The sequence below is a fragment of the Mytilus edulis genome, chromosome 8 (genome assembly GCF_963676685.1).
Source record: "Mytilus edulis chromosome 8, xbMytEdul2.2, whole genome shotgun sequence".
NCBI lineage: Eukaryota > Metazoa > Mollusca > Bivalvia > Mytilida > Mytilidae > Mytilus > Mytilus edulis.
In genome coordinates this window covers 49,715,914-49,739,586 of record NC_092351.1, presented here as the reverse complement: position 1 = coordinate 49,739,586, position 23,673 = coordinate 49,715,914, and the positions used below count along the sequence as shown (strand labels likewise).

The 23,673-nt window shown below is 30.7% G+C and overlaps 1 protein-coding gene across 1 annotated transcript; it reads right to left on the bottom strand.

The window, feature by feature from the left end:
* Positions 1–2,953: 2,953 nt before the first annotated feature.
* LOC139487035 (uncharacterized) lies at positions 2,954–14,618 on the bottom strand. The gene is made up of 8 exons (XM_071272052.1): positions 14,447–14,618; positions 11,962–12,258; positions 11,051–11,120; positions 10,267–10,298; positions 9,114–9,173; positions 6,264–6,338; positions 5,136–5,219; positions 2,954–3,625 (listed from the first exon to the last, which is right to left on the bottom strand). The coding sequence occupies exons 1-8, from the start codon at positions 14,490–14,492 to the stop codon at positions 3,612–3,614; spliced, it is 678 nt and encodes a 225-aa protein (XP_071128153.1). The 5' UTR covers positions 14,493–14,618; the 3' UTR covers positions 2,954–3,611.
* Between the last annotated feature and the right edge of the window lie 9,055 nt (positions 14,619–23,673).

Sequence of the window (23,673 nt, the reverse complement as noted above, 5' to 3'; positions counted from 1 at the left end):
TGGGACGGATTGGTGGACTTCGGCTCTTTTCTGCTTTTTGGTCTGATTGTTGTCTCTTTGACACATTTCAATTTCCATTCTCAATTTGATGTCAAGCACGTATAGTAGTTCTATGGGGACCAATCATGTTTTCGAAAAATATCCTATGAACATATTAAGATTGATAAATGGATTAGAATCAAAGCGTCCATTAACTTATTATTTATAAACAAAAAATGTTTTCTTCTTCGCAAAGCCACTCCAAACTATGCACTACTCATCTACATGATATGCGCTGGTTTCATCATATTGGTTTTATGTGCAGTTACAGTAGTTTACAAGCACCGAAATAATGTAAATAATGTACCGAAATGTACTGTCAAAATTGAAGAAAGAGGTTCAGATATTCCACCAGTTCCACCACGATCAATGCAGCATAATGTGTTATTTGATCTTCACGATAATGGAAGCCTATACGAACTAATTGACGACGAAAACCTTCTTAATCTTTGAATCTTAAACAACGCATATAAAAATGCAGCGACATAATTCAAATGTTTACTCACACATTTAAAAAAAAGTATATTGTTTCTTCATCTTAATATATGTACAATGCCTTTTTACTTAGAGATTTACGGAAAGTCTCGGATCCGACTGTTGACACCGAATCTGACAGGTAAAATGAAGGGGGTCATCTCATAAAAGAAAAACAAGTACTAAATAATTATTTTTTCGAGAACAATTTAACAAGATTTGACACAAAGATTTAATTATTCAAATAAGTTTTGTATTCTGTTAACAAATCCGGCACAAGTCTCCACAATCAGTCTGAGTTTTTGTCTTGGGTGCCTCCACAAAGTACCCATCACTTTATAATTTTTTAAGGTCACCAATGGTATGTTCAACAAGAATTCTATATTCTGCAATACCTCTGTTAAATTTTCTACTCTTTCGTTTCTGGTGATCCTTGTTTTCTAGTAATCTGTTGTCGCGGAAATGGCGTAATGACGGGATGCCGATTAGGATAGATTTTATCTCCCAACAGCACACATTCTTCTGGAAAATTTAGCGGTGCATTGGCTTAAATTTGGTAGCCTAAAAATCCGTTTTCAACATACATGTAGCTAAAGCTTTCACTACAAAAACTATTGAAATCATCCGGGAAACCATGGATGCATTACCTGTCAGATTCAGCGGAAGCGTTAGAAGAAGCCCAAGTTGAAGCAGAAATAGAAGCGCCAAATGAGGTCTCCACAGTTGACCATCTCTTGAAAATGAAGCTGGATCTTCACAAACACCAAAGAAACACAAGCGAAAGGCAAAAAAGCGACCGTTGATGCACATCATCTGCGAAAACCAGATGGCATATAACCGATTTATTACCAAAAAAAAAATGAAAAAAAAAAATGAAAGTTATCGGAGTTTATACTTCTGAAAACGATTCCGATTGATGGTAGATTAAGAAAAAAATAAAATTATTTCCTTCATTTTTTTTTTAAATTTATATATTATATAGTTTGAACATTCATAAATCTTAGCTCAAAGGTATTTGTGAGTTATAGTTTGATCACTTGGCATCTGTAGTTTTTTCCGTCATCTTTTGCGACTAAAAAACATTAAAATTTTAAGCTTTACATTTCAAAAGGTAAATGTCCGCTACGATGCTTATCCATATAATTCTTATTAATTATAAGGAGCTATATCATTCGCTACAATTTAGCGATGTTACAATTTTTTCATTAAACAGTTGTTTCTTATGTAATAAGGACACACTAATATAAAAAAGAAGATGCGGTATGATTGCCAATGAGACAACTATCCACAAAAGACCAAAATGACACAGACATTAACAACTATAGGTCACCGTACGTCCTTCAACAATGAGCAAAGCCCATACCGCATAGTCAGCTATAATAGGCCCCGATAAGACAATGTAAAACAATTCAAACGAGAAAACTAACGGCCTTATTTATGTAAAAAAAATGAACGAAAAACAAATATGTAACACATAAACAAACGACAACCACTGAATTACAGGCTTCTGACTTGGGACAGGCACATACATAAATAATGTGGCGGGGTAAAACATGTTAGCGTGATCCCCCCCCTAACCTGGGACAGTGGTATAACAGTACAACATAAGAACGGGTACTTATACATCCCGACACAAAAAGACGCAATGAACAGATCTGAGAGTACTCGCAGTTATCTGACAGCTAGTTCAAAGCCACTAACAACTAATAAAAAATCATGCATCTAAGACTAAACAATCAATCCATACACATCCAACATCCAATGGATTTAGCGTAAAGACGTCATAAACAGCCAGAGAAAAACATGACCTTGTGCAATGCCAAGTTACAGGTATCGACAGATTGTAGATCCATTAATATATATATGAATATAACATATTAGTAATATTTAGTTAGCTTTTAATTTACTGATAACAAAATCAATATTTATATCAATAAAAACAATATTCAATGATCTTACTACAGTGTTGAATAGGTAACCTTTTAGAATAAGTTTATTTAAAGGAGCGACAAGTTTACATAGATCATTTTTAAATTTCCGGGCACGGTTAACAACATTTCTGTAAACCAATTTCATTTTTGAGGGAAATAGTAGTATGAATTACAATTTTTTCATTAAACAGTTGTTTCTTATGTAATAAGGACACACTAAACCAATTTCATTTTTGAGGGAAATAGTAGTATGAATTACAACGGTCATACAAAGCTTGACCGACCTTCTGGGGGAATCCCTGTTTTTCCGACCTAAAAACACCCGAAATTCCGCATATTAGACTTTCATCCTTTTTGAGGGTTAAATTAACTATTGATCACACGTATCATAATATATGTAAATCGAGATATTGATCAAAAAGAATTTTTTTTTTTTTTTTTTTTTTTTTATAGTAAATTGAATTCTGTCGGCACTTTTTGAAATTAAATGAACCTTTCTGTGAAAAAAAATTCCGGCAAATTGGCCCTACCTCAGATTAAGTATGGTTTCACTTTAAAAACAGCGCGAAGGACATACAAAAAGTTTAGTACCTGCAAATAAGACCTTTATGCAAGGAAATGATAAACAAAATATGCAAATTGCGACTCTTAATAATTATGTACAATTTGGAGTCATGACTGATATTGTTTTGGAAACAGACTTTATATACGGGTTTAGTGATACCCAATGTGAGTGAATTGATAAACTGCAATAAAAACAAATAATACCTAAATACCATATATACATGCATATGTATATAGAAATATATATTTTGTTTTTTATTAAATATTTTTCTTGTATTCTATGTTTTCTTATGTATAAAATAAAATTAGAAAGCGTACATGTAAGAATAATTTTCATTATTTTAGAACTTTGTATTTTAAATTGTGATTTTTTTATGATATCGAGTTGAAACATGTGATTTAACAATATTTTTTAAAAATATATCCCCAAAGAAAAAAATGTTCTAACACGTGAAAACATGTTTCTTAAAAATGGGGTTTTGTCCTCACAGCAGCTGACCTTGTCCGACGGCATTGACCAGACTTCTTAGTCAGACGTTTTTCTTAATATACAGTTAAACCTTTTGATGCTCTCGTCATTTTGTCACTAACTTCTTGTCATGATCAGTGCAAGATTTCTATAAATTATACAAAAAGAAGATGTGGTATGATTGACATGAGACAACTCTTCACAAGAAACAAAATAATACAGGAATTTATATAGTCTGTCTTGTAAGTTTACTTTCTACGTGGTAAATAAGTTAAATGGCCAGTTATCTTATTCACAGTAAGTTTACATATTTACCTACTAGAAAATACTATTGTGATACTATAAATAGATGTAGCTGTTTTGTGGTGAAATGCTTGGAAGTTTATAACAAAATTTAATATAACACCCAGTCTCCCATAAAACCATGCAAAACAGTCCACAAGCGGGGTCATCAGATTCGATTGAAACTTTGTGTGCTTAAACAACATTATGAAAGAAGTCCATAAAAAAAATATTTCATCTGGTTCCCATGTCTTTCAGCTTGAAGATGCTGTAATGTACCGGGAACCGGTTTGGCTTTTTGAACTATTTTGATCTGAGCGTCACTGATGAGTCTTATGTAGACGAAACGCGCGTCTGGCGTATAAAATTATAATCCTGGTACTTTTGATAACTATTTACACCACTGGGTCGATGCCACTGCTGGTGGACGTTTCGTCCCCGAGGGTATCACCAGCCCAGTAGTCAGCACTTCGGTGTTGACATGAATATCAATTATATGGTCATTTTTATAAATTTTCTGTTTACAAAACTTTGAATTTTTCGAAAAACTAAGGATTTTCTTACCCCAGGAGTATATTATCTTAGCCGTATTTGGCACAACTTTTTGGAATTTTGGGTCCTCATTGCTCTTCAACTTTGTATTTATTTGGCTTTTTCAACTATATTGATATGAGCGTCACTGATGAGTCTTATGTGGACGAAACGCGCGTCTGGCGTATAAAATTATAATCCTGGTACTTTTGATAACTATTTCCAATGTTTGAGGCAGTATTTTTCTATGAAATTGACCAATTTCGACACCCTGAAACTAATGAATGCGGAAAATAACAAGATACGGAATTATGATTTATTGACTAATAAAGTGTTAAAGCTTAAGAAACTCATCAGTCCATACATTTTTCAAGAAACAGTTTGTGAATAATAACAAGGGAGATAATCTAGTAACAAATATTATCAGAAAATCATAAAAAGTACATATTTTAAAAGCTATCCAGCCTTCGCTCCATTGAAAATATAAAGATAACTCACTTTGTTTTATAAATTGGAATACTTAATTATGCATTTTAGCTAATAAACTTGCTGGGGTATCTTTCAAGTACATTTTAGAATTCTTCTAAAAAAATGCCTAAATTTACATGTTCTCTCTATAAATCAATGAATTTAAACTTAGTCTAATTATTTGTGGGAATTTTTTGAAATGTAAGTGTTTCTATTTCAAAAGCAGTATAATAATTGACAACTTAATTCAAAGTAACAGTGACCATAGTTCAATTACAAGTTATGGTGCCATAGTTATTGAATTTATATGGTACAAAGGGAGATAATCCAGTAAAAATGATTTGAACAAAAACTTAAAAAACGTTTTTCAAACTTACCAATTCTTGGTACATTATATATAAAAGTATCTATATTTCCTCTGTTCACCAAACAGAATATTAACAGTATAGTTATAAATAAACCTACAATGAACAGAAAATAATCAAACTGAAATCATTCTGTCTTTACTCACTAGGTAAACGTTATTTTGTCATCAATAAGACCCTCGAATAAAGACACGAACATAGCAGTTAAACCGTCAACAAGTTTTTTTAGCACAACTCTGAATCATCAAGCTAATATATAAACTTTATGATGGCATACCTTATTAAATAGCATATGCTTTTTGAAAAGATTTGTTAATGAATTGATTGTTGTACCTTCATAAAAAATGTATAAAGAAAATACAATGCTAAGCATATGCAATACAATGTATACTCCATAGACTGTAACGCGTACCTGTTTATGTAAAACTGCTCAACCCGAAAAATACATATTTATGTAAACATTGATACGTAATGTCTTCTGCGCAATAACTTTATACAAAATATATAATGTTGAAATAAGATGATACCAGAAGAGACGGATCAAGGAGACAAGAGACAGCCATTCTAGTTTGATCTTAAACATGGCATGACAACATGCAAACTATCAAGGTTATATAAAGGAGAATAACTATTAAGGTGAAATTCCCAAGCCACGTAATATGTCCACGCAAACACAATATTTTTGTTTATTCGTTTTTCTTATTCAAAGATGAAAGCAATTACCATTAAGAGATGACAAATACAAGTTAATGCACATACTATTAAAATCATTTCAGTAACAATTTATGTAATGCACACATATATTAGCTGAAACTATTAAACTTTAGAGTTAAAAGCTATGTAATGAAATTTGATAGTCTCAAGTCAGGTACATACTGTGTGACTGTTTCTGTATATATGTTGTTATTTATTTGTTCTTTGACATATGTTATCAAATTGAGAATGGAAATGGGGAATGTGCCAAAGAGACAACAACCCAACCATAGAGAAGACAACAGCATGTTTTGTGTTGATACCCATGAAATTGTAACTTTTGTTAAGGTAATTAACACCTTGTCTAAGCTAAAGAAGAATCATATCGATATTATTGTTAATTGAGCCTTGATATTTTATTCAAATCATCTGAGGTTTGCAGCTTACCTGCAACCAGTATTGTCGTAATGGTTAAGACGGTTATTATGATCAGTAATATAATGTGCTCTCTATTCAGAATTACTGAAAAAGAATAAATACAAGCTAGATAAACGCTCATCATATTACAAATCTTCAACCATTTGTATAATTTCTCGACTTCAAATGCAGGATTCATTTTGACCGTAAGTTTCCATTTCATAACATTATATCTTTAAAAGTACCTTTGGAAAAAGTATATTTACTAAACTGAACTCCGGGGAAAATAAAAAAAAGGTAAGACCATAATTTAAATGGCAAAATCAAAAACTCAAACACATTAAACGGATGGATAACAACTGCCATAACTGTTTATGTCTCCTTTGTGGTTTACTGCTTTCAATGAAAGTTACCTTAGGAGTTTTGTTTTGGTTGTAATAAAAATGATTGTCAAAAGCTCAATGCTGAAAAACAATTAGAAAAATCTGAAAAGATAATTAAAAACTGGGAGAAAATAAACCTAACATTGTTGGGAAAAATAACAGTTATCAAATCACTGATTCTACCCAATATTACTTTTTTAGCATCTGTTTCTCACATAGAAAAATAATATATTGATAAATTTAAAAAACTTATATTTCAATTCTTATGGAAAAACAAAACAGAAAAGGTTAAACGTAGTGTATTAAGCTATGAATTGCAAGATGGTGGTTTAAAAATGATTGACATAGATAAATACATAGAATCTTTAAAAATTGGATGGATTAAAAGACTAATATATGGATATTTAGCCAACTGGAAAGTAAAACCATTATATTATTTTAATAAATTTGGCAAGAACTTCCTTATCTTTCATATGAACATTGATGGTATTAACTCAATTCCTGGTTTAAATAAGCTGCCAGAATTTTATTTGAATGTAGTAAAAACATGGGTAAAAAAAAATAGAGCTACCAGAAAACTTTAGAACTATTCGACAACAGGTAATTTGGGGAAATCAATTTATCAAGATTAAAAAAAGCCTTTTATTTCAAAACTGGATAAATAGCAAAATGATATATGTAAATGACATTATAGATGAAAATGATAACATATTGGAGAAATATATTTTACAAAAACTCAATATTAAATGTAATTGGTTGTCAGAATTTTCTCAATTGAAGAAAGCTTTGCCAAAAGAATGGCTAAATATTTTAAGACAAGAAAATTCAAAGAAAACTAAAGTAAAAACAGACTATGTTCTATATATTAAGAGAAATTGTAATTATACAGAAACATTAGAAAATTTAGAAACTAAATAAAAAAAATTATAATATATTAATTCAGAATGGGATTGAAATACCTGTTGGTTTTTACCGATGGAAAACAGTGTTAAATATTGAGTATATTAAGAGTGCAGCATGTAATATACTAAAATCTGTTTATCATTATTTGAAAGAAAATAAGTATAAAGTGTTTCGTTGGAAATTGTTACACTTTATTTTACCTTGTAACACTTTATCAAAACAGTGGAATATCTGCAATACTTCAAATTGTAATTATTGCAATACTACTGAAGATTATGATCATATGTTTCTGAAATGTCATTTTCTTGATGACTTCTTTAGTAAAATTGAAAATCTTTTTGGAAAACTGAATATTGATAATAATATTCTAACATTGAAGAATCTAGTATTTGGTTATAAAATTAATGATGAACAATATTATGAAAAAAATTATTTGATTACATTAATAATGTTTTGTAGATATAAATAAAATTGAGAATGGAAATGGGGAATGTGCCAAAGAGACAACAACCCGACCATAGAAAAAAACAATAGCAGAAGGTCACCAACAGGTCTTCAATGTAGCGAGAAATTCCCGCACCCGGAGGCGTCCTTCAACTGGCCCCTAAACAAATATATACTAGTTCAGTGATAATGAACGCCATACTAATTTCCAAATTGTACACAAGAAACTAAAATTAAAATAATACAAGACTAACAAAGGCCAGAGGCTCCTGACTTGGGACAGGCGCAAAAATGCAGCGGGGTTAAACATGTTTGTGAGATCTCAACCCTCCCCCTATACCTCTAGCCAATGTAGAAAAGTAAACGCATAACAATACGCACATTAAAATTAGAAAAATATGTCAATCATGTATAAACATGTATAAAGCTTACTACATGTCTGAACAGAAAATGCTGTATTCAAAGCAGAATTTATGTACAGTTACAAATTACAGGCAAAATGTAAGACTACACAATAAAATTGTTTTCTGGAAAAAGCTGTCAAATTGTTGAAACAATTTCTTTGTTTGAGAAATATATGATCTAGCAAAATTAAATGAATGAATAAGTTAATTAAAGTTATAAATTTTACAAATTACACATCAGGAACTGACTAAGTAATATAAATGTTACTGTTCACCACCACACGTGACGAATAATAACAGCTATTTAGATCAATTTATCGCTATAAAAAAAAAGATTAAAAAAGAAACAAGTATTTATTCTTGATCTTCTTTATACTACTGATTCATTTTGATTTAAACATACCTGTTAAAATGCTACATCACTTCTGTGTGTTTTATTTCTAAAGTAATATAAACCGGTGTGACAATTTTGTTTCAAACCAGGAAGTTATTTGATAGAAAAACAATGCACACGTTAATGGAGAAAATATGGAAAATTTCCGAAAACAATACTCAAAAGTCATTTATTGCTAGATGATATATATATTATATAGTATTTGTTTTTCTTTATATATATATATATATATATAGGTAAACAAATAAGTCTCGCTGATACTTACTTGTTTATTATTTCATTGCTGATGATAATTTTATAACTTAGTTGTTAGATAATAAAACTAATGTTGATTTAATATGATGATGCTTACCAGAAAACAACCCTGGATTCCTGGTATTAACAAACAGGGACTCTTCACTGGTATGCTGGACTAGTGAGGTATATTGTTAACAGCAGAAAGTGCAATTTATTGTTGAATAAAAAAAAAAAGAAAGTTACCTTGTATAGATTTTGAGTATATGAAACGTTTTTCTGGTGAACTTACAAAAAGCAAAACAGGAAACAAACATCGTTTATTTTGGAAAAAGTAAAAGGTATGATAACGCTAACTTAGTTTTCCCGTAATCCAAAGCAATATAACAAAAATACCAGAAAGTTCCTATTCCAATGGTTAACGCCTGTACAGACCCAACGAATGGAGAACTGCATATTCCTGAATTGGTACAGTGGAGTTAACACGGTTTTATATTTCGATAAACCTCTCCCTTGTATGACATTTGCATACATTCCCATTACATTAAAAACAATTTGTCAACAAAACAAACAGACATAATAGGTAAACATTTCAAATATAGGACTACAGTAGTCAACATTGTGTTCTGATATTATTCACTATAAAACAAACATTTGTTTTTGTCAAAAATGTTGAATGAATTAACAGATCTGATTCATTGAGAATAAACTTTGTATAAATTGCCAAGAAACTATGTCTTGTGTAGAATATCAAATGGTTGTAATACCCATGTAAGAGTTCAAGTTATGTCTTTTCATTACCTTTAAATCATTTTTTTTGTTCACTTTTCTATTATTTCGTTAATATTTCTAAACTTAATTACTGATAATGGAATATAAGTAAACTATCGTCGACTCTTACAGGCACATATACCTGATGATTGTGTTGCTGAATAGTTACCAAATAAGTGTATGTCATCATGCAAGAATGTGCATACATTGTACAAGTTTGAAATGTGGAATACGTTTATCTAGTTCTAATGTATTTTATGTAGTATGTCTAGGTCTTTATGGAAGATTATAGTTTAAATTGTATAAATATCCTAAAACTATAAGGTGATGTTAACTAAGGTCAGAGCAATACTGGACCGAACGACCTCTAAATTTCGAGAGACCAGTACTTATAAATCATCATGATCATATATATATAAAAACAGTTATTTGATTTTTTTTAATAATTGTATATTTTTAGACAGGTATTTACAAAACAAAAACATTTATAAACTACTTACCAGGTACAAATCCTGTTTCTGTTGATTTAGTTCTGAAAATACAATTTTATGTATTTGACATCCTCAGAAGAAGCAAGGAGAATTATTACGAATGATAATTGTTGTGACATATCAATTTATATTCTGTTACTGTTTAACTTCTTATTTATTATATGCAAATGTATATATTTTATCAACTGTAACAACTTCAAATGGCAATCTGGATTATTTTTTTTTTAGATCAGCTATCAAGTTTTACGAACCATAAAACTTAAAATCGTTTTCTCCATATGCGACAAAACAGCTTTGATATATATTTGTATTTGATATCGTATTCTGAAACGAGTTATACCTTTCCCGATCAGTGAATTAAAATAGCTTGAAAATAAACATGCTGTTTGATAACAAGTAAAGTTTTCCTGTTTTCCTCTAAATAACTTTTTTTTATGTAGAAAAATGGGCAACCATTGCATGATGACGTAATTCATAAAGAACATATCTTTTGCAGATCATTGAAACAGAAATATAAAGATGTTCTCATTTATTTGCTGCTTGTTCTGTTTCTACAATTTTGTCATAGATTGATTCACCATGTTATATATATTTAATATCATATGTAATATTGAATATCAGAATGATATACTAGTATTGGTTTTATTTTTGTTGAGCGAATTTTCACATAACAAAATCATATATGATCAAACAAAGTAAAACAAACAAAAGCTAAAATGATAAGAACGACAGCTGTCTTATTTCGATCTCATAAAATGTTTTAACACTTATGATATTAAACGTATCAAATTACTTTGTAGGGATGCTGGGGTCGTTTGTTGTGCTTCCATTGTAACTTGAACTTCCTGTTACACATTGATAACCTGTAAACAAATATTTATTTGTATCAAATGCAGATAAGAACAAAACTTTACACTTTTAATAAATAGTGTTTTGAAATTGGCTTCAGAATGGAGAATGAAAAAAGATTAATGCTTATTAATTAATTGTTGGTTGCTTAACATCAAGTGTAAAATAATGCATGCATATTCAGGACGAGAAAAATATTATAATAAATACAATGGATAGGTTCTATAAGAGAGGTGTCCGGCATGAAGGTCGGCGAAATTCAGACTACCATGGAAAATGAGTATATTGGATTAGGACGGAAATTTAGCACTGTAACACGTCACCTACAGGCCGCTCAAAGAGTTGTTGCAAACCTTCCGAACTTTCATAGGTTGTGGCACTCTTTTATCACGAAGCATTGGATTAAACGTCCCCATTATGACTGGCGTGGATGCAAAATATGTATATTCCGCACGGCCAAATGAGCACACTTCTGTGTCGAGGGTTTTACTGCTGGTCGGAGGAAGACCAATTGTGACCATACTTCTATTTCCTAGTCTTTTTTGTTTGTCCTTGTCTGCAGCATGTTTTGCAAGTGCATGTATTTCTAAATGATTTGGAAAAAACATTAAGTATAGTAAAATTTAAACACAGTTGTATTAATCAAAATCCATATGACTGTATGATTGAGCGATGGGTATTAGTGGTCAATGTTTCCCGTGCATTTACAACAACGCTAAATTGAAATCACGATGCTTTCAATAAAGAATCAACAACCGGATATAAAAAGCAAACATTTTTATTTTTTAGTTACGTTTCTCATTTATGTCATAAACGTTACCAGTTTTTACTACTTGTATGTTTATAGTGATGTACCTTTATTTAGTATATATCCACCAAGACATTGTTTATTGTAACATGAACAGTCTTCCTTAGAAGGCACGCAATAAAGGATATTCTTTGGTTGTATAACAAAAGAGTACCCTCTCATGTAATCACAACGGCAAGTAGTATCGGTCCTGGTTAATTTGTCAATAATCTGACCCTCTCCACTGCACAATGATTTTTGGAAGATACATTCACTGCTTCCGTTTGTCCAAAATATAAATGGCTGGTATCGGTTAAAGGCACACATTTTCCTATTCAAACTACCCAAAATTACCAGTTTAGATCCTAAAATAAATTATGTTATGCACTTAACTCACATTTGGTAGAAAACACCTCTAACATGTCTAAAGTAACATCTTATAAATAAAAAAAATACACCTTTGTTTTTTAAAATAATTTATTTAAACTCCAATTATTACATAACTATTTGATTCGGTTGAAACTGAAAATATGTCAAATTTGTAAAAGACCTTCAAGACTAGATCAGGCTTACAGTTTTGGCGTTCAGATTTTTTAATAAATTGTCATAACCAAAATCACCCCTTTACAACTTAACAACACATAGTAATAGGATCAAAATCGGATTGAGAACAGAAATTGAAAGAACATCTGTGTAATGTTGTGATAATATATGTTTTATTAATTTGATACACGTTGAAATGTATACTATAATTCTCTTTCAGTGTATCCATTTCTGATACTGTAAGTACCGGAATAAGTGAGTAACACAATAGTTCATCATGTTGTTGAATAGAGTGAACAGATGGTGTCGAAAATAAGATGACAAGTAGAATGACTTGTGATGCCTCAGTTTCGATGAAGATATAGTTTTAATAAATATTTTTCTAGTTTTGTTTTCTTTTTCATGTCCGAGCCTGATATTTGCGTTTTGGTATTTTTTGCACGACAAACTGTGACGTTTTAATATTGCCAAACGATCGATTGAGTTGACATAATTATATGAATCGATCAACTTTTAACAATCGCTCAATTGCGTACGCATGCTGTTTCAAAATGCTACAACAAAATAATCGCATTCTGGTACAAGTTTGTAGGTTTCTTTTCTAGACACCACAAATAAGCGATATAATGCTAAGAGTTACAAATCAATTCAAAGAGGGTCAATCAACAATTTGAAATTATTTTCATCAGTGTATTACTGTAAGACACATTGTAACATAGAAAATGTAGAAATTTGAAATGCAATATAAATCAATATGTTGATATGATAAGATTTTTAGATATGGATGTATCACAAATATAGTTACCTTTTTACCATTTTGCCAAAATATCAAATAAATTTCACCAAAAAATCACATAATTTAGAATTGAAATAAGATTGTTGTTACACCGATACATACACTTTACTATTAATTTTATTAAAACTAATCATATCAACATACTTATTTATACAGGACTTTCACATTCGTGCATTTCCTATGTCAAAATGCGTATTTTATTATATCACAGTACGGACATATAGTTCGATGATGTAAATAAGAATGATTGATTACTGATCAACAGATATATCATAGATGAAAAAGAAACACGACTTTTTGGCGGTTTTTTTTTTACCAAAAAAAAACTTTATTGTCGTCTTCGATCCTACATAATTATTTTAATATAACGAAAGTGTTTTGTGATATAAATTAAATATTCACACTTTAATTCAGAAACGTCAACTGTGAAGTAATTGAGGTGTCACAAACACGTTGATATTGACGCATACGAGTAAAGCATCATATCTCCAAAATCTCTATAGTTTGTACTAGTTTCACACCAAAGACGATTTTACCTTGATGTTTATGTATATATATCATGTGAATTTATCACCTTTTTTAAGCAATTTAAAACTATGTTGATTGACGTCACTACTAAACATTGGAGTCTGGATTTCGGAAAACATGAAATAGTATTTTATGTAGCACATCTACCATTCAATTGTAATGGAACGCTTCGTAAATGCTGAGGTTCGATTCGTTTACTCAAAAACTCCAGAAGAAACAACTAACAAGACTGTCCTTTAACAATCAGAACTCATATAATTAGAACTACACGTTATATAACCATCTGCTCAAAAATGTTTAAAAAACATGTAATCTATTATAATACACTGTTCAACTAAACTTAGTATTGCGTTTGTGATTGCAATAGGTTTAGCTATCATAGCAAATCTCCATATTTCATAAAGCACCGTTGTAGTGATTGTTCTAAGGAGTGTCAGTTGACAATGCGATGGTAATCAATTACACTGATTTTGAAAAATACTTTAAAAATGAAGACAGCTGACCCAGAGTGATTAACGAATGCAGTGTACCATTGTTGGAAATAACTATAACATATGTAGTATACATCATGCCAACAAATTGTTACAAATACAATTTGAGTTCATAGAATAAATATCATCAAAATTAAAATCACAAAAATACTGAACTCCGGGGAAAAGCAATAAAAGTGTTAAGCAAATAAATACCTGATCTTATATAATTTGGTGTTCCCCTACAAAACTCGATGTACATAAGGGTATTTTCGTCGAACAAGCAGTAATATTGTGAAGTCTCTATACAAAGTTGATATGCCCTCAAGTTCCAATGTGAAGTATGAGGACACTGGATATCATATGTTTTGTATAAACATATGTATATCAAAATCTGAAAACATTATTATAAATAGATATCAATATGATGTAAACACAAAATTAAAAAAAAAATTAAAAAAATTGCAGTGACCCTTAACAGGTTTAAAATCACTAACTTGTGGAAAGCAATAACACACGCCAAATAGGGAAAGCACATCCAAACTGTGATCGCTATTACAAGAGATAAGCTTAAGTAACCGTAGTTGTTGGTTTGAAAATGCTGCCCTAGAAAACATAACAACGTAATACGTTCTTATATCATTTGCTGACAACTTACACATTTTTCGACTTTACAAAAAAGGAATTGTGCTTTCAGCACGAGTAAAATATAGGGGAAGAAACTTTCGATTACCCGCATCTTCGACAATGGCCATATTTTAGTAATTATCGTCATTAAAGGGTATACTGATAATTTCAACCATGATGACATATTTGTAGATTTTACACTGCTAATTATTCGTATTTTTTACAGATGATATTTATCTTTCAAAGAGTGCAATATAATTGGCATTTACATTTTTCAATTGTTAAATTCATCATTTAAGGGCAACATTTATAAGAAGTCGCCTGACAGTTATGACGTAAACAAACAATAGGAAGAGCTCAACATTCTGTACATGTTTGTTCTGTCAGATGTTCTCTTTTAATTGTGCTTTTAAAAATAAATAGGCAAACATATTTCCCCCATGTTCTATTTGTAGCCAGGTAGACCATCTAGATTTGCAAACGGAGTCTTTAGACACATTTTAAAACAGAACACCCCAATAATGTGGACAGATTTGATTAAATTGCAGTTGATTGGCTTTGCTGTATCAGAAGAGGCGGTAAATAGTGTTTTAAACATTCAATAATAATCTAATTTAAATCTAATTTGAGCAAATGTATATACATATATTACAATTGTGTTCAAATTTATTTATATACTCACCATTTGTGTCACACAGTGCTTGACCGACATTTCTAGTGTGCAACTGGAATTAAAAATGTTAATGATTTGAGTTTGTCAAATTACAATGATACTTTAAACGAAAGTTTGTTACCATAGGTCATCGTACGGCTTTGTGCAATAACCAAAGCGAAGAATTCTAAGCTATGAAAGAATGCCTCCAAAATGACAAATCAATAACAACTCAAACGAGAAATCTAAAGACATGATTTATGTATAAAACAATAAACGAAAATATATATATATATATAGCAACAAACGACAACAACTGAACGAAATGCTCCTGACTTGCAACAGGCAAATTCAGAATGTTGGAGGAAATCCATCCCAAATGCATAGGACAGTGGTGTAACAGTACATTATAAGAACAAAGTATAAATATCATTTGAAAATGTAACCACAAAAAAAAACTAGTCCTTAGCAACTACTAAAATGTATGTTTCTAAGACATATATCAATCAGTTCACATCTGTACAAACCTACTCTATTTCATATTAAGACCAATTACTAGTACAATGACTATGTCAAAATTGATAATCTCTTCAGGAATTGAGCAGTCGAATGTCGTCCAACCATTCAACCTCTCTATATATATATATGAAAAGAATACGTTTGACAAGTGTTTGAATAGGAAAGTAGGAGCAATCGTAAGTATAACTTTCTAAGGTTTTTTTACACACTGGATGTAAGTGCGAAATAAACAAGAAGTGTAATATACAAAAACAACTTTCAAAAATCATAATTACAATAAGTGGAAGATAATCTGAACACGAAATACAAAAAAAGACGATGAAAACATAAATCAGCCCATAACATACTTCATAAAATTGGTATATTTCACTGAATGAAAAATGTAACAGATAAAAATCATTCAACATGTTCAATATGGAGTCGCCTTACAATAATTTTTGTTATCAAAACAGAGAGAAGATATATCTAGACATTGCTTAAATTGCTTCTCTTGCCAGATATTCCTCCTCTTTTATACATCATGCGTTTCTGTATGTTTTTTTGTTCACCGTTTATATTTAATAAAAGTATCTATGAATAAAATTTTCAAACAAAAACACTTAAGTCATTCAGAAATCGTCGATTTCCTGCAATAAACTCTCCTTTTAAAAGGACTAACAGTATATGCACACTTTTGTGAAAATCGAAAATAGATCCATTGTGAAATTACTTGCATTTTGTGACGTGTAAGATTGTCCTTTTCGATAACACATTGAAGATATGACATAAAAACGCATCCCTCCACCCCCCACCCCTCGCCAAAAAATAAGAAAGGGAAATAAATCTTCATTAAAGGGTAATAACTCTAATACGGAGTTTCCGAATATTTTGGCAAGGAAGACTTATTTGTAGATTTATTGTATTGTCTTGATAATATTTTATATCTTTTCAAATGTTTCAGTCAATTATAATGTTGAAGATGATAGACACGAATCATTAACTTAAGTCTCTAAAGAGCATGTATCGCTCATCTTGGTATATGTGCATGTAAAACAAAGGACAACCAGAATAGACTTCTCTATTTCCCTATGGTGTTGATCTTGAATCACAGATCTCGTAATTTGTTTAGTTTTTCTTAAACTTTTTTAATTTTTGCTCAAAACTCAAAAGAGGGTCAACCGATCCTCAAGTAAGGGCAATCACTCCTATAAAGAGTGACAGTCTACTAACTATATGGGCAAACTTTGACTGTTTCATAACTATTGTGCTTATTTATCTACCTTCATTTAAGAAAGAAAGAAAAAGTTTCTCTCTAAATATCATGCCTTTCATTTTATAAGGCAAAGATGAAGACAAAAATAGTAAGATATTTCATTAATGAACGATTACTCCTATAAGAATTTATCTAATAGTTTTGACGTATATCATATAGATGGAATTTGCTATAGCATATTATTCGGACCAATTCTTATAAATATAACTGTTCAAAAAGTAATAGACAACACTTGCATTTTAACCCTATGTTTTTTTAGCTATGTCGGCCATGTTGGTTGGTAGGCCGATTCATCGGAGATATTTTGTAAAACTAGATACCGTAATGATGATTGTGGCAAAATTTGGTTAAATTTGTCTAAGTAGTTTTGGAGTAATATAAAGATTACAAAAATTGGCAAAACTTTTTAAAGATTTACAAGAAAGACCATTAACTCCTTAAGTGTCAATTGACCATTTTGGTTATGTCGACTTATTTGTATATCTTACTTTTCTGAACATTATGGTTGCTTATAGTTTATCTCTTTTCTTAATAGAATTCAAGATAATAACCAACATCTGCAAAACATCATTAAATTCACCAATGCGGGGAAGCAACCGAACTACGAGTCGTCTGATTGTCTAAAAAAAGGAGGGCAGGTAGACCTTTAGAATTTTTTTTACACTTGTCAGATCTGCTTTTATGATTTAGTTTCAGAGATATAAGCCACAATCTTTATATTTAGCAATATAGACCATAATGGTTTGTAGGTGGGGTCATCTCACACATTTTTAAAACTTAAAACCTGTCAGGTGATTATGGCCAAGTTTGTTTGAATTTGTCTGTTTCAATGCAGAAGTTTTTTGTTAAAGAATACAAAATTTATGAAAAAGTGTAAAAAAATTACTAAAAAGGGCAATTGCTCATTAAGTGGTCAATTGAAAATTTTGGTCATGTTGACTTATTTGTATATGTGACTTTTTGAACTGTATTGCTTTTTACTATTTATCTCTATCTATAATAGCGGTCAACACAATAACTTTAAACAGCAAAATTGCCTTAAACTACTAACTCGGGGGCAGTGAACCAACAATTGGCTGTCTGATACGTCTCATATTTTAGGGCAGATAGATTTTAAAATGTTCACCTATGTCAGATTTACTCTTAATGCATTTAAATAAGTTTCAGAAATATGAATAGAAAAAAACTGCATTTTGTCCCTATGTGTTTTTTTTTTACCATGGCGGCCATGTTGGTTGGTAAGCGGTGGTTTTTTTTTAAATTAAGTACACTTACCCCAAAAATAAGTTTAGGAAAATTTTCCCCAATAGTTTCAGTGGAGAAGAGTTTTGTAAATGTTAACGGACTTCGGACGTTAAGCTCACTTGGCAAATAATTAATTATTATCAAAGTCATTGATGATTTTGAACAAGTATGGTTCAATTTGGTTCAGTAGTTTCGACGGAAAAGAATTGTGTAACAGGTAACAGACGACGATAGACGACGGACATCAAATGGTTTTAGACCATGTAAGCCAAAAATAGACTATATTTATTTTTATACTTTGGATAGAAGGGATGAAATCGTTTTTACTAAAAAATTACTCAGTATGGTATAGATCACTAGCCTACCTGAATAATTAAATCATGTATAGCGTCATCCGATGGCGATACAACGAGAAGTTGGGCACGTCCACAACATTTTTGAATTACAAATTCATCCACAAAAATATTTAACGTCCCCTAAAAAAAAATTTACAATTCTTTTCTTCTCTCGTTAACATATTTCGACTTTACGTCGGGATTTATTTGAATCGATATTTTGAAAATATAAGTATTTAATTGGGTTTATGGTATAAACAAATGTATAAAGTGCTGACTTTCAGTCTCTCTTATTTAACAACTTCAAAACTATATTTAACTATAACTATATTCAAAATGTTGAGAGCTATTTTGTTGATTTATGCTACATGCATAGGTCCATTTTTTTCATTTCACGTTTTGCTGAACATTTGTTTAACATAGTCAAATTAGATCACAAGGACCTTAACTTATTTGTCAACAATAAACTTATTTAAATTTTAATGCAGATTTTTAAATCATTTTTCAAATAATTTCCACTTTTTTCTCCAATGTCTCCTACATGAAGTCTCTTTTTTTGTGTTCATATTTCTTTTAAAACCACACAATCTTCACTGTTCAGACACTTATAATATCTCACTAGATCCCGATAACAATGTGTGGACAATGAAACTTGTATGTGCCTTTGAAGAAACAAAGGAAACGTTTATCATATCGAACTTTTGATGTCACATAATGTTTTTATGTATATAAAGGCAACAGTAGTATACCGCTGTTCAAAACTCATAAATCCATGGACAAAAAACAAAATCGGGGTAACAAACCAAAACCGAGCGAAACGCATTAAATATAAGAGGAGAACAACGACACAACATCGAAACGCAACACACACAGAAACAGACCAATCATCAGACAAAACACCACGAGAATAACAAATGTAACATGAAAACCAAATACATGAATTTGGGATAGACAAGTACCGTGCCACGTCTTATCTCAATATCTCAAAAATAAGAGAAAACACAAACGACTCAACGTTAAAATGCAACACAAAGAGAAACGAACAATATATAACAATGACCATCTTCCTGACTTGGTACAGGACACTTTTAAAGGGGAATAAAAGTGGTGGGTTGAACCTGGTTTTAAGGCATGCCAAACCTCGCACTTTAATGGCAAAGTTAAATATAACATTGAAATGACAACATAATATTACAGGACTACAATACAAATAAATAGGAGAACATATTAGACACAGAAAAACATGATTAATAGATAACAAAAAGCATCAGGTTTAAAATTCAATACGCCAAAAACGCGCCTTGCCCACACAAGACTCACCAGTGACGCCCAGATATAAAAGATCGAAAGTGAAAAAATATATGTATTTATAAATGGTGCTTTCCAATGTATATATAGATATATACATCATCAGTCTATGGAAGAAGCGATTCGATAAAAACTTTTCTTATATCAACGAGTGATATTGTCTTATATCAACAAGTTGCATTGTGGGAAATTTCAGACAAATGTTAGCATTTGTACGAAGAAAGGCAGATTTCTCGGTATAAAGTAATGACTCTTTTCTTAAAACAGGATGACATTTAACACGACATACGTATGGTGTGTAATTTCCATGAATTATTTTATGTAATAACAAGCAAGGTGTATTTAAACGAGAAAATTGAATTGTTGAATAAATGAAACATAAATGCACGATTTATTATTTGTAGATGTAAACATTCTATAAATATCATGTAGCAAATTCAGTGGAATGCAATTGAGATGAATTCAATTGTTTGCTAAGCCAAAATCACCTATAAGTCAAAGATACTGCTATATTTTATTATATCAATGCGATATTTGTCTTATATCATAGCGATGATTTTTTAATATCCAAAATTAATGAATGCGATACTTTTCTAATATAACTGCTATACTTTTCTAATATGAAAATTAATACGATGACATGTCACAATGCATGTCAAGAAAACTGCAAACATAATTCACAAATTTAGATCATGACTGGTTTAATGTTTTAGGATCAATATCACTAAAATTTCGTAACTGTACAAAATAAACGCTTACATGAACTTATCATTTCAAAAATGTTGCTTGACCCTATTGATAGTTGAAAGTGTTAACAACCTGTTCAGTCTATTGTTTTCAATCACATGGTTTAACGGACTAACTAACATGTTTAACCGCGCCACATTATTTATTTATGTGCCTGTCCAAAGTCAGGAGCCTGTAATTCAGTTGTTGTCGTTTGTTTATGTGTTACATATTTGTTTTTCATTCATTTTTTTTTATATAAATAAGGCCGTTAGTTTTCTCGTTTGAATTGTTTTACATTGTCTTGTCGGGGCCTTTTATAGCTGACTATGCGGTATGGGCTTTGCTCATTGTTGCAGGCCGTACGGTGACCTATAGTTGATAAGTCTTTGTTATTTTGGTCTCTTGTGGACAGTTGTCTCATTGGCAATCATACCCCATCTTCTTTTTTATAATTCTATTTGAATAGATGATGCAATGGCGGAATTTAAATGCGGTTGCACATACGTCTACCGACCTATTAGATTCTAATATACTGGTCACACTGCTATAGCCTATCCACCTTGGTAATATCGAAATAGACAAAAAATATCATTACTTAAAAGTAACATTCATTCAAACAATCCAATCCATTACAGCTCCAAATTACAATAAATAGTCAAATGGTAAAATAAATAATCCAAAAAAATTGCAATGTACATATGCTGATGTCCCGAACTTTGAAGATACCAACTGAATAGCCTCAGCCTATAAATTGGACAACTTCAGATACAACGAAAATCAAAAATCTTGTCAAACAAAAAATGTATTTATAAACATAGAGAAAAATATTGAGAAGGAAAACAGTCTTTTTGGATATCAAAGACTTTCCCGTTGGTAAATCGATATCTCTATGAACATAGTAAGCTCGCCGAGTGGACGCTCTTTTCTATCGCGATGACCATGAGGAATTCCGATGTAGTGTTGCCACAGAGATTTAATTTTCGTTTTTGACTAGTTAACGATCGTATAAATACACGAACATTTCTTAGTGCAAAATAACAATCCGTATCGCTTGTTATAAATTCATTTCTTCAATGAGTATTGAAAAAAAATGTTTAGAACACAAATAAATAAGAAGTAAATGTCTTTTGACGTTAGAAATGTATATATATATTTTCTATAATTATAAATTTAGATCGTTCAGTTGGAGGACTGGAAAGCAGTTATTTATAAGGGGAAATTTTAAAGATTTATAGATATAAGAAGATGGTGCATGAGTTCGAATGAGACAACTTTCCATCAAAGTAATAATTTGTTTAAGGTAAACCATTATAGATCAAAGTAGGGCATTAAACACGAAGCATTGGCTCACAGCGAACACCACGCTTTATAGGAACAAAAACATTACTAGTGCTAAACCATTCAAACAGGAAAACCAACGGTTTAATTTTTATAAAAAAGGAGATTCAAAAGTACAGGTCAGATTTTGTCGAATCAATCTGAACGAGGACAGTATGATTCATCTTTGTCATAAGTTAGTTTCGATGTTATCAATAAAGAAAGTCTTCCATGCGTGCGTTGCGAGTACATCGGATATATATTATTTCGGTGCGTTCATTATAAAATTTTCTAAATGTTATATATGTGAACAATCATTTTAATACTAGCTATTTGATTACGGTATTGTTTATTAAACCCTTATTTGATTAGTTTTGCTTCCAAAACTAATTGAGAAATTTGTAAGATGTTACCAAAACAATTTGAATTTAAGAAATGGTCTTAAAACTGCTTATTTACATACAATACTACTAAGAAGAATAATCACAAAAAACTCCGAGGAAAATTCAAAACAGAAAGTCCCTTATCAAATGGTAAAACACACCAAACGAATGGATAACAACTGTAATATTTCTGACTCAGCACTGGCATTTTCAAATTTTGAAAATGGTGGATTGAACCAGGTTTTATAGCGCTTAACCTCCCACGTGCATGACAGTCTCATCAAATTCTGTCATATTTACAACGATGCGTGAACAAAACAGACATAATACGTAAAATTGTCAAAATATGGGTACAACAGTCTAATATTAATACTAATAAGTTCTAATATTTATATAACAAAAACACCGCTATGATATTTAAAAGTATTGCATAGATATAAGAACTAATAGCATTTGTTTATTTATGTATATAAGAAAAACACAGCGCTTCAAATTTTACACGGACATAAACTTTAGCTTCTTACTAAGTTCTGAATGTATATTTAGACTCAACTGTTGTTTATATTTGAACAATAAGTTTTAAAGTTAGTATTTTCTTAAATTATCGTTGCCGAAAACAACATTTTCTGCATGGAATGTCTGCATATTTACAATTAATATTAGACAATATCGCTATATGATATAAGAAACGTTTTTATCGATACGCTTCTTCCATAGACTGATCATGTACATATTTATATCTATATATTAAAGATAAGTCTTACCTGTATATGTATATTCTTTTTAAATGCGACTCTTAAATCTAAACATAGTAGGGACTGTGTCAAAATATATTAGTTTATTGATTTTATTCAGGTATTCAACACACGATATTATTCATTTAAATTTAATCATGTATAACATATATGGCCATGTTCACATCTCGGTGAAGTGTAACTTATCTTATTATTCTGTTGTAGCATCAAGGTTTTGTTTACACCAAGGAGGTTATATACATCTGTAAGATATACCCTCCATGATAATATGCAGTTGACAGACAATGTTTGGCTTGTTTGTGTTAAGGGATTTAAACATGA

Excerpts from the sequence above, each read along its gene's own strand:
- LOC139487035 (XM_071272052.1), bottom strand. The coding sequence starts at position 14,492 with ATGTACATCGAGTTTTGTAGGGGAACACCAAATTATATAAGATCAG. Across the intron at positions 12,259-14,446 it reads ACCAAATTATATAAGATCAG|GATCTAAACTGGTAATTTTG; the intron begins GTATTTATTTGC and ends AATTTATTTTAG. Across the intron at positions 10,299-11,050 it reads GACCCCAGCATCCCTACAAA|AACTAAATCAACAGAAACAG; the intron begins GTAATTTGATAC and ends TTGTATTTTCAG.